Source organism: Salvelinus fontinalis, chromosome 6, assembly GCF_029448725.1.
Source record: "Salvelinus fontinalis isolate EN_2023a chromosome 6, ASM2944872v1, whole genome shotgun sequence".
Taxonomy (NCBI): Eukaryota; Metazoa; Chordata; class Actinopteri; order Salmoniformes; family Salmonidae; genus Salvelinus; species Salvelinus fontinalis.
In genome coordinates, this window is record NC_074670.1 from 84,753,050 (window position 1) to 84,765,111 (window position 12,062).

At 47.6% G+C, this 12,062-nt stretch overlaps 1 protein-coding gene across 6 annotated transcripts in view; it reads left to right on the forward strand.

Annotated features, from left to right (window-relative positions):
* Positions 1–10,752, forward strand: part of LOC129858558 (transcriptional regulator ATRX-like) — a 153,118-nt gene extending 142,366 nt beyond the window's left edge. For all 6 annotated transcript variants that reach the window (XM_055927881.1, XM_055927884.1, XM_055927882.1 and 3 more), the window contains 3 exons: positions 6,133–6,228; positions 7,919–8,047; positions 9,842–10,752. In XM_055927881.1, the coding sequence (XP_055783856.1) occupies positions 6,133–6,228; positions 7,919–8,047; positions 9,842–10,072 (456 nt within the window). In that variant the 3' untranslated portion in view covers positions 10,073–10,752. The remainder of the gene's footprint in view (positions 1–6,132; positions 6,229–7,918; positions 8,048–9,841) is intronic.
* The last annotated feature ends 1,310 nt before the right edge of the window (positions 10,753–12,062 follow it).

Sequence of the window (12,062 nt, forward strand, 5' to 3'; positions counted from 1 at the left end):
TAACCCAGTACTCTAAGTAGTGGTTCTGGATTTAACCCAGTACTCTAAGTAGTGGATCTAACCCAGTACTCTAAGTAGTGGATTTAACCCAGTACTCTAAGTAGTGGTTCTAGATTTAACCCAGTACTCTAAGTAGTGGTTCTGGATTTAACCCAGTACTCTAAGTAGTGGTTCTAGATTTAACCCAGTACTCTAAGTAGTGGTTCTAGATTTAACCCAGTACTCTAAGTAGTGGTTCTGGATTTAACCCAGTACTCTAAGTAGTGGTTCTAGATTTAACCCAGTACTCTAAGTAGTGGTTCTAGATTTAACCCAGTACTCTAAGTAGTGGTTCTGGATTTAACCCAGTACTCTAAGTAGTGGTTCTGGATTTAACCCAGTACTCTAAGTAGTGGATTTAACCCAGTACTCTAAGTAGTGGTTCTGGATTTAACCCAGTACTCTAAGTAGTGGTTCTGGATTTAACCCAGTACTCTAAGTAGTGGTTCTGGATTTAACCCAGTACTCTAAGTAGTGGTTCTGGATTTAACCCAGTACTCTAAGTAGTGGTTCTAGATTTAACCCAGTACTCTAAGTAGTGGTTCTAGATTTAACCCAGTACTCTAAGTAGTGGATTTAACCCAGTACTCTAAGTAGTGGTTCTAGATTTAACCCAGTACTCTAAGTAGTGGTTCTGGATTTAACCCAGTACTCTAAGTAGTGGATTTAACCCAGTACTCTAAGTAGTGGATTTAACCCAGTACTCTAAGTAGTGATTCTAGATTTAACCCAGTACTCTAAGTAGTGGTTCTAGATTTAACCCAGTACTCTAAGTAGTGGTTCTGGATTTAACCCAGTACTCTAAGTAGTGGATTTAACCCAGTACTCTAAGTAGTGGATTTAACCCAGTACTCTAAGTAGTGGTTCTGGATTTAACCCAGTACTCTAAGTAGTGGTTCTAGATTTAACCCAGTACTCTAAGTAGTGGTTCTGGATTTAACCCAGTACTCTAAGTAGTGGTTCTGGATTTAACCCAGTACTCTAAGTAGTGGATTTAACCCAGTACTCTAAGTAGTGGTTCTGGATTTAACCCAGTACTCTAAGTAGTGGTTCTGGATTTAACCCAGTACTCTAAGTAGTGGTTCTGGATTTAACCCAGTACTCTAAGTAGTGGTTCTAGATTTAACCCAGTACTCTAAGTAGTGGTTCTAGATTTAACCCAGTACTCTAAGTAGTGGTTCTGGATTTAACCCAGTACTCTAAGTAGTGGTTCTGGATTTAACCCAGTACTCTAAGTAGTGGATTTAACCCGGTACTCTAAGTAGTGGATTTAACCCAGTACTCTAAGTAGTGGTTCTGGATTTAACCCAGTACTCTAAGTAGTGGTTCTGGATTTAACCCAGTACTCTAAGTAGTGGTTCTAGATTTAACCCAGTACTCTAAGTAGTGGATTTAACCCAGTACTCTTAAGTAGTGGTTCTAGATTTAACCCAGTACTCTAAGTAGTGGTTCTGGATTTAACCCAGTACTCTAAGTAGTGGTTCTAGATTTAACCCAGTACTCTAAGTAGTGATTCTAGATTTAACCCAGTACTCTAAGTAGTGGTTCTAGATTTAACCCAGTACTCTAAGTAGTGGTTCTGGATTTAACCCAGTACTCTAAGTAGTGATTTAACCCAGTACTCTAAGTAGTGGATTTAACCCAGTACTCTAAGTAGTGGTTCTGGATTTAACCCAGTACTCTAAGTAGTGGTTCTGGATTTAACCCAGTACTCTAAGTAGTGGTTCTAGATTTAACCCAGTACTCTAAGTAGTGGTTCTGGATTTAACCCAGTACTCTAAGTAGTGGTTCTAGATTTAACCCAGTACTCTAAGTAGTGGTTCTAGATTTAACCCAGTACTCTAAGTAGTGGATTTAACCCAGTACTCTAAGTAGTGGTTCTAGATTTAACCCAGTACTCTAAGTAGTGGTTCTGGATTTAACCCAGTACTCTAAGTAGTGGATTTAACCCAGTACTCTAAGTAGTGGATTTAACCCAGTACTCTAAGTAGTGGTTCTGGATTTAACCCAGTACTCTAAGTAGTGGTTCTAGATTTAACCCAGTACTCTAAGTAGTGGTTCTGGATTTAACCCAGTACTCTAAGTAGTGGTTCTGGATTTAACCCAGTACTCTAAGTAGTGGATTTAACCCAGTACTCTAAGTAGTGGTTCTGGATTTAACCCAGTACTCTAAGTAGTGGTTCTGGATTTAACCCAGTACTCTAAGTAGTGGTTCTGGATTTAACCCAGTACTCTAAGTAGTGGTTCTAGATTTAACCCAGTACTCTAAGTAGTGGTTCTAGATTTAACCCAGTACTCTAAGTAGTGGTTCTGGATTTAACCCAGTACTCTAAGTAGTGGTTCTGGATTTAACCCAGTACTCTAAGTAGTGGATTTAACCCAGTACTCTAAGTAGTGGTTCTGGATTTAACCCAGTACTCTAAGTAGTGGTTCTGGATTTAACCCAGTACTCTAAGTAGTGGTTCTGGATTTAACCCAGTACTCTAAGTAGTGGTTCTAGATTTAACCCAGTACTCTAAGTAGTGGTTCTAGATTTAACCCAGTACTCTAAGTAGTGGTTCTAGATTTAACCCAGTACTCTAAGTAGTGGTTCTGGATTTAACCCAGTACTCTAAGTAGTGGTTCTGGATTTAACCCAGTACTCTAAGTAGTGGATTTAACCCGGTACTCTAAGTAGTGGATTTAACCCAGTACTCTAAGTAGTGGTTCTGGATTTAACCCAGTACTCTAAGTAGTGGTTCTGGATTTAACCCAGTACTCTAAGTAGTGGTTCTAGATTTAACCCAGTACTCTAAGTAGTGGTTCTAGATTTAACCCAGTACTCTAAGTAGTGGATTTAACCCAGTACTCTAAGTAGTGGTTCTAGATTTAACCCAGTACTCTAAGTAGTGGTTCTGGATTTAACCCAGTACTCTAAGTAGTGGTTCTAGATTTAACCCAGTACTCTAAGTAGTGATTCTAGATTTAACCCAGTACTCTAAGTAGTGGTTCTAGATTTAACCCAGTACTCTAAGTAGTGGTTCTGGATTTAACCCAGTACTCTAAGTAGTGATTTAACCCAGTACTCTAAGTAGTGGATTTAACCCAGTACTCTAAGTAGTGGTTCTGGATTTAACCCAGTACTCTAAGTAGTGGTTCTGGATTTAACCCAGTACTCTAAGTAGTGGTTCTAGATTTAACCCAGTACTCTAAGTAGTGGTTCTGGATTTAACCCAGTACTCTAAGTAGTGGTTCTAGATTTAACCCAGTACTCTAAGTAGTGGTTCTAGATTTAACCCAGTACTCTAAGTAGTGGATTTAACCCAGTACTCTAAGTAGTGGTTCTAGATTTAACCCAGTACTCTAAGTAGTGGTTCTGGATTTAACCCAGTACTCTAAGTAGTGGTTCTAGATTTAACCCAGTACTCTAAGTAGTGGTTCTGGATTTAACCCAGTACTCTAAGTAGTGGATTTAACCCAGTACTCTAAGTAGTGGATTTAACCCAGTACTCTAAGTAGTGGTTCTGGATTTAACCCAGTACTCTAAGTAGTGGTTCTGGATTTAACCCAGTACTCTAAGTAGTGGTTCTAGATTTAACCCAGTACTCTAAGTAGTGGTTCTAGATTTAACCCAGTACTCTAAGTAGTGGTTCTGGATTTAACCCAGTACTCTAAGTAGTGGTTCTGGATTTAACCCAGTACTCTAAGTAGTGGTTCTAGATTTAACCCAGTACTCTAAGTAGTGGATTTAACCCAGTACTCTAAGTAGTGGTTCTGGATTTAACCCAGTACTCTAAGTAGTGGTTCTGGATTTAACCCAGTACTCTAAGTAGTGGTTCTGGATTTAACCCAGTACTCTAAGTAGTGGTTCTGGATTTAACCCAGTACTCTAAGTAGTGGTTCTGGATTTAACCCAGTACTCTAAGTAGTGGTTCTGGATTTAACCCAGTACTCTAAGTAGTGGTTCTGGATTTAACCCAGTACTCTAAGTAGTGGTTCTGGATTTAACCCAGTACTCTAAGTAGTGGTTCTGGATTTAACCCAGTACTCTAAGTAGTGGTTCTGGATTTAACCCAGTACTCTAAGTAGTGGTTCTGGATTTAACCCAGTACTCTAAGTAGTGGTTCTGGATTTAACCCAGTACTCTAAGTAGTGGTTCTGGATTTAACCCAGTACTCTAAGTAGTGGTTCTAGATTTAACCCAGTACTCTAAGTAGTGGATTTAACCCAGTACTCTAAGTAGTGGTTCTAGATTTAACCCAGTACTCTAAGTAGTGGTTCTGGATTTAACCCAGTACTCTAAGTAGTGGTTCTAGATTTAACCCAGTACTCTAAGTAGTGGTTCTGGATTTAACCCAGTACTCTAAGTAGTGGTTCTAGATTTAACCCAGTACTCTAAGTAGTGGATTTAACCCAGTACTCTAAGTAGTGGTTCTAGATTTAACCCAGTACTCTAAGTAGTGGTTCTGGATTTAACCCAGTACTCTAAGTAGTGGTTCTAGATTTAACCCAGTACTCTAAGTAGTGGTTCTGGATTTAACCCAGTACTCTAAGTAGTGGTTCTGGATTTAACCCAGTACTCTAAGTAGTGGTTCTGGATTTAACCCAGTACTCTAAGTAGTGGTTCTAGATTTAACCCAGTACTCTAAGTAGTGGTTCTGGATTTAACCCAGTACTCTAAGTAGTGGTTCTGGATTTAACCCAGTACTCTAAGTAGTGGTTCTAGATTTAACCCAGTACTCTAAGTAGTGGTTCTGGATTTAACCCAGTACTCTAAGTAGTGGTTCTGGATTTAACCCAGTACTCTAAGTAGTGGTTCTGGATTTAACCCAGTACTCTAAGTAGTGGTTCTGGATTTAACCCAGTACTCTAAGTAGTGGTTCTGGATTTAACCCAGTACTCTAAGTAGTGGTTCTGGATTTAACCCAGTACTCTAAGTAGTGGTTCTGGATTTAACCCAGTACTCTAAGTAGTGGTTCTGGATCTAACCCAGTACTCTAAGTAGTGGTTCTGGATTTAACCCAGTACTCTAAGTAGTGGTTCTGGATTTAACCCAGTACTCTAAGTAGTGGTTCTGGATTTAACCCAGTACTCTAAGTAGTGGTTCTGGATTTAACCCAGTACTCTAAGTAGTGGTTCTGGATCTAACCCAGTACTCTAAGTAGTGGTTCTGGATTTAACCCAGTACTCTAAGTAGTGGTTCTGGATTTAACCCAGTACTCTAAGTAGTGGTTCTGGATCTAACCCAGTACTCTAAGTAGTGGTTCTGGATTTAACCCAGTACTCTAAGTAGTGGTTCTGGATTTAACCCAGTACTCTAAGTAGTGGTTCTGGATTTAACCCAGTACTCTAAGTAGTGGTTCTAGATTTAACCCAGTACTCTAAGTAGTGGTTCTGGATTTAACCCAGTACTCTAAGTAGTGGTTCTGGATTTAACCCAGTACTCTAAGTAGTGGTTCTGGATTTAACCCAGTACTCTAAGTAGTGGTTCTGGATTTAACCCAGTACTCTAAGTAGTGGTTCTGGATTTAACCCAGTACTCTAAGTAGTGGTTCTGGATTTAACCCAGTACTCTAAGTAGTGGTTCTGGATTTAACCCAGTACTCTAAGTAGTGGTTCTGGATTTAACCCAGTACTCTAAGTAGTGGTTCTGGATTTAACCCAGTACTCTAAGTAGTGGTTCTGGATTTAACCCAGTACTCTAAGTAGTGGTTCTGGATTTAACCCAGTACTCTAAGTAGTGGTTCTGGATTTAACCCAGTACTCTAAGTAGTGGATTTAACCCAGTACTCTAAGTAGTGGTTCTAGATTTAACCCAGTACTCTAAGTAGTGGTTCTGGATTTAACCCAGTACTCTAAGTAGTGGTTCTGGATTTAACCCAGTACTCTAAGTAGTGGTTCTAGATTTAACCCAGTACTCTAAGTAGTGGTTCTGGATTTAACCCAGTACTCTAAGTAGGGGTTCTATGTATTTAGAGGGTTAAATAGGGCCGGACCACTGGAATGTGTGTTTTGATGTTTACATTGGATCTGGTTTTAATTGGGATTTCCCAGCATCCCTTGAGATAGGCTGGGGTGGTAATGTTACGTGTCCACCCTTTCCTATGTCTGTAGGAGTTGATCAACCAGGGCCGTCAAAAGGTGATGGAGGCCACCAACTCTCTCAAGTTCCTCCCCAGAGAATCTCTAGAGGACACCATCGGGAGAGTGGTGAGTAGAGGGAGGGAGGGAGGGAGAGTGGTGAGTAGAGGGAGGGAGGGAGGGAGGGAGGGAGGGAGGGAGGGAGGGAGAGTGGTGAGTAGAGGGAGGGAGGGAGAGTGATGAGTAGAGGGAGGGAGGGAGAGTGATGAGTAGAGGGAGGGAGGGAGAGTGGTGAGTAGAGGGAGGGAGGGAGGGAGGGAGAGTGGTGAGTAGAGGGAGGGAGGGAGAGTGGTGAGTAGAGGGAGGGAGGGAGGGAGGGAGAGTGGTGAGTAGAGGGAGGGAGGGAGGGAGGGAGAGTGGTGAGTAGAGGGAGGGAGGGAGAGTGGTGAGTAGAGGGAGGGAGGGAGGGAGAGTGATGAGTGGAGGGAGGGAGGGAGGGAGAGTGGTGAGTAGAGGGAGGGAGGGAGAGTGGTGAGTAGAGGGAGGGAGGGAGGGAGAGTGATGAGTAGAGGGAGGGAGGGAGGGAGAGTGGTGAGTAGAGGGAGGGAGGGAGGGAGAGTGGTGAGTAGAGGGAGGGAGAGTGGTGAGTAGAGGGAGGGAGAGTGGTGAGTAGAGGGAGGGAGGGAGAGTGGTGAGTAGAGGGAGGGAGGGAGGGAGGGAGAGTGGTGAGTAGAGGGAGAGAGAGAGAGAGAGAGGGAGGGAGGGAGAGTGGTGAGTAGAGGGAGGGAGGGAGAGTGGTGAGTAGAGAGAGGGAGGGAGGGAGGGAGGGAGGGAGAGTGGTGAGTAGAGGGAGGGAGAGAGAGAGGGAGGGAGGGAGGGAGAGTGGTGAGTAGAGGGAGGGAGGGAGAGTGGTGAGTAGAGAGAGGGAGAGAGAGAGGGAGGGAGGGAGGGAGAGTGGTGAGTAGAGGGAGGGAGAGAGAGAGGGAGGGAGGGAGGGAGAGTGGTGAGTAGAGGGAGGGAGAGAGAGAGGGAGGGAGGGAGGGAGAGTGGTGAGTAGAGGGAGGGAGGGAGAGTGGTGAGTAGAGAGAGGGAGGGAGGGAGGGAGAGTGGTGAGTAGAGGGAGGGAGGGAGAGTGGTGAGTAGAGAGAGGGAGGGAGGGAGGGAGAGTGGTGAGTAGAGGGAGGGAGGGAGAGTGGTGAGTAGAGAGAGGGAGGGAGAGTGATGAGTAGAGGGAGGGAGGGAGAGTGGTGAGTAGAGAGAGGGAGGGAGGGAGGGAGGGAGGGAGAGTGGTGAGTAGAGGGAGAGAGAGAGAGAGAGGGAGGGAGGGAGGGAGGGAGAGTGGTGAGTAGAGGGAGGGAGGGAGAGTGGTGAGTAGAGAGAGGGAGGGAGAGTGATGAGTAGAGGGAGGGAGGGAGAGTGGTGAGTAGAGAGAGGGAGGGAGGGAGGGAGGGAGGGAGAGTGGTGAGTAGAGGGAGAGAGAGAGAGAGAGGGAGGGAGGGAGGGAGGGAGAGTGGTGAGTAGAGGGAGGGAGGGAGAGTGGTGAGTAGAGAGAGGGAGGGAGGGAGGGAGGGAGGGAGAGTGGAGGGATGGAGAGAGTAGAGGGACAACCTAATATAATCTGACCAGATTATCTCTAGAAGACACCATCAAGAGGGATGGACTGCATGGGCGCTGGGGTCCTTCTCTCACCATCACTTCAGTTGTCTATCCTCCTAAAACCCTGTGTTGAAGACTTGAGGTGTGAGGAGGTTTTGTTTGTATGGTCTGTTAGAACAGTGTGTTGTCCATGCTGTGACCAGTCTCCTCCTCTCCCCCCCAGTGGAAGGAGAACCCGGCCCTAACGGAGGCCCAGGTCCAGGCCATGGCTCTGGGGAGACAGGCCAGTGTAGAGATGGAACTCAAACGAAGAGAAGCTGTCTACAGAGACGTCCTCAATAAGCAACAGACTGTAAGATCACAACTTCTAACCTGACACGACCTAACACAACATGCTACAAGCTAGCACGACACGACCTAACACAACATGCTACAAGCTAGCACGACACGACCTAACACAGCATGATACAAGCTAGCACGACACGACCTAGCACAACATGCTACAAGCTAGCACGACACGACCTAACACAACATGCTACAAGCTAGCACGACACGACCTAACACAGCATGCTACAAGCTAGCACGACACGACCTAGCACAACATGCTACAAGCTAGCACGACACGACCTAACACAGCATGCTACAAGCTAGCACGACACGACCTAGCACAACATGCTACAAGCTAGCACGACACGACCTAACACAACATGCTACAAGCTAGCACGACACGACCTAACACAGCATGCTACAAGCTAGCACGACACGACCTAGCACAACATGCTACAAGCTAGCACGACACGACCTAACACAACATGCTACAAGCTAGCACGACACGACCTAACACAGCATGCTACAAGCTAGCACGACACGACCTAGCACAACATGCTACAAGCTAGCACGACACGACCTAACACAGCATGCTACAAGCTAGCACGACACGACCTAGCACAACATGCTACAAGCTAGCACGACACGACCTAGCACAACATGCTAGCACGACACGACCTAACACAGCATGCTACAAGCTAGCACGACACGACCTAGCACAACATGCTACAAGCTAGCACGACACGACCTAACACAGCATGATACAAGCTAGCACGACACGACCTAACACAGCATGCTACAAGCTAGCACGACACGACCTAGCACAACACGATACAAGCTAGCACGACACGACCTAGCACAACACGATACAAGCTAACACGACACGACCTAGCACAACATGATACAAGCTAGCACGACACGACCTAGCACAACATGATACAAGCTAGCACGACACGACCTAACACAACATGATACAAGCTAGCAGGACATAACACGACACAAGCTAGCACGACACGACCTAGCACGACATGATACAAGCTAGCACGACCTAACACGACATGATACAAGCTAGCACGACACGACCTAGCAGGACCTAGCACGACATGATACAAGCTAGCACGACACGACCTAGCAGGACCTAGGATGATACAAGCTAGCACGACACGACCTAGCTCAACCTAACACGACATGATACATGCTAGCACAACATGATACAAGCTAGCACGACACGACCTTAAACGTTTCCTTTCCACCTGCTATCTAAACCTCTCCTGCTTCTCTTTCTATTGTTCAGGCTGATGACCACCTAGTCTCTCTAACCTCTCTCTCTCCATCTGTCTCTCTCTGATGGAACCTGAGAAGTCCTAACCTCTCTCTCCATCTGTCTCTCTCTGATGGAACCTGAGAAGTCCTAACCTCTCTCTCCATCTGTCTCTCTCTGATGGAACCTGAGAAGTCCTAACCCCTCTCTCTCTCTCTCTCCATCTGTCTCTCTCTGATGGAACCTGAGAAGTCCTAACGCCTCTCTCTCCATCTGTCTCTCTCTGATGGAACCTGAGAAGTCCTAACGCCTCTCTCTCTCTCTCCATCTGTCTCTCTCTGATGGAACCTGAGAAGTCCTAACGCCTCTCTCTCTCTCTCCATCTGTCTCTCTCTGATGGAACCTGAGAAGTCCTAACGCCTCTCTCTCTCTCTCCATCTGTCTCTCTCTGATGGAACCTGAGAAGTCCTAACCTGTCTCTCTCTCTCTCTCTCCATCTGTCTCTCTCTGATGGAACCTGAGAAGTCCTAACCTGTCTCTCTCTCATCCCCTCCACAGCTGATGATGTACGTTCAGAAGGTGATCACCAACAGGAAGGTGAGAGAGCAGCAGATGGCCATGGCCAACCAGGCCCAGCTGATGAGCCAGATGAACGGCATGCTGGGAGCTGGAGGGATGAGCCAGATGGAACTCTTGGGGTTGTACCAACAGCTGGGGGCGCTACAGGGTCATCCCACGCACCCCTCCATGGGCGGCAAGAACCCCGGCCCCTCCAAGGGCAACCTGTAAGGGGAGGTGGGACCAGGGCGTGCCCTACATAGTCCCCTATCTATTCTCTACGTAGTGCACTATCCACTATTCATATTGGCTCTGGTCAAAAGTAGTGCACTATTTAGGCAATAGGGTATCATTTGGGACTCAGACCCACTCACTCCCCCCTCACTGTCTCACTCAGTAGGCTGCTCCCTAATGCTGCTTCGTCTCCTATGTAGTGCACTAGATGGAGCCCGGTGCCCTAGGGTTTTGGTTAGAAGTAGTGCACTACGTTAGGGGATATAGGGGTGTGTTCTGGGACGTTACCCGTTGTCTACGACCCTTCTTCACTGGGGAGAGACGACACAGAGAGAAGGGTCCCCTCACCTCTCCCTCCTGTCTCCTGAAGAAGCAGGGAATGAAATGACTTGTATAGGGACTATATGAAGAGGTTTTAGAAATGTCATATGAAATGGTGTACATACCGCCTTAATGTTATTCAAGTTCTGTCTTCAGTTTTCATGTATTTAAAATAACGTAAGGAAAAGGGAACTGTTTTTGTCCCAATGCTTTTAAGCATTACCTTATTGTTTCCCCTTAAAGAAGGGTTTGATTAATAGATGATTCTGTAAGTTGTGTTTTGATACAGTTTTAATGAACGTCTGTCTAAAGACCCCCAGAGACCGTAGTGCTGACTAACGGGGGACTGTTTTAGGATATTACTCATCTAGATGATTAGATTCCCTATAGAACCCTCCCTCCACCAAGACACGCAGGCAGACAGACACGCAGGCAGACAGACACGCAGGCAGACAGACACGCAGGCAGACAGACACGCAGGCAGACAGACAGACACGCAGGCAGACAGACAGACACGCAGGCAGACAGACAGACACGCAGGCAGACAGACACGCAGGCAGGCAGACAGACACGCAGGCAGGCAGACAGACACGCAGGCAGGCAGACAGACACGCGGGCAGACAGACACGCGGGCAGACAGACACGCGGGCAGACAGACACGCAGGCAGACAGACACGCAGACAGACACGCAGACAGACACGCAGGCAGACAGACACGCGGGCAGACAGACACGCGGGCAGACAGACACGCGGGCAGACAGACACGCGGGCAGACAGACACGTGGGCAGACAGACACGCGGGCAGACAGACACGCAGGCAGACAGACACGCAGACAGACACGCAGGCAGACAGACACGCAGGCAGGCAGACAGACACGCAGGCAGACAGACACGCAGGCAGGCAGACAGACACGCAGGCAGGCAGACAGACACGCAGGCAGGCAGACAGACACGCAGGCAGGCAGACAGACACGCAGGCAGACAGACACGCAGGCAGACAGACACGCAGGCAGACAGACACGCAGGCAGACAGACAGACACGCAGGCAGACAGACAGACACGCAGGCAGACAGACAGGCAGGCAGACAGACACGCAGACAGGCAAGCAGACAGACACGCAGGCAGACAGACACGCGGGCAGACAGACACGCGGGCAGACAGACACGCGGGCAGACAGACACGCGGGCAGACAGACACGCGGGCAGACAGACACGCGGGCAGACAGACACGCGGGCAGACAGACACGCGGGCAGACAGACACGCGGGCAGACAGACGCGGGCAGACAGACAGACACACGCGGGCAGACAGACACGCGGGCAGACAGACACGCGGGCAGACAGACACGCGGGCAGACAGACACGCGGGCAGACAGACACGCGGGCAGACAGACACGCGGGCAGGCAGACACGCGGGCAGGCAGACACGCGGGCAGGCAGACACGCGGGCAGACAGACACGCGGGCAGACAGACACGCGGGCAGACAGACACGCGGGCAGACAGACAGACAGACACGCGGGCAGACAGACAGACAGACACGCAGACAGGCAGACACGCAGACAGGCAGACAGACAGACACGCAGACAGGCAGACAGACAGACACGCAGACAGGCAGACAGACAGACACGCAGACAGACAGACACGCAGACAGGCAGACACGCAGACAGAC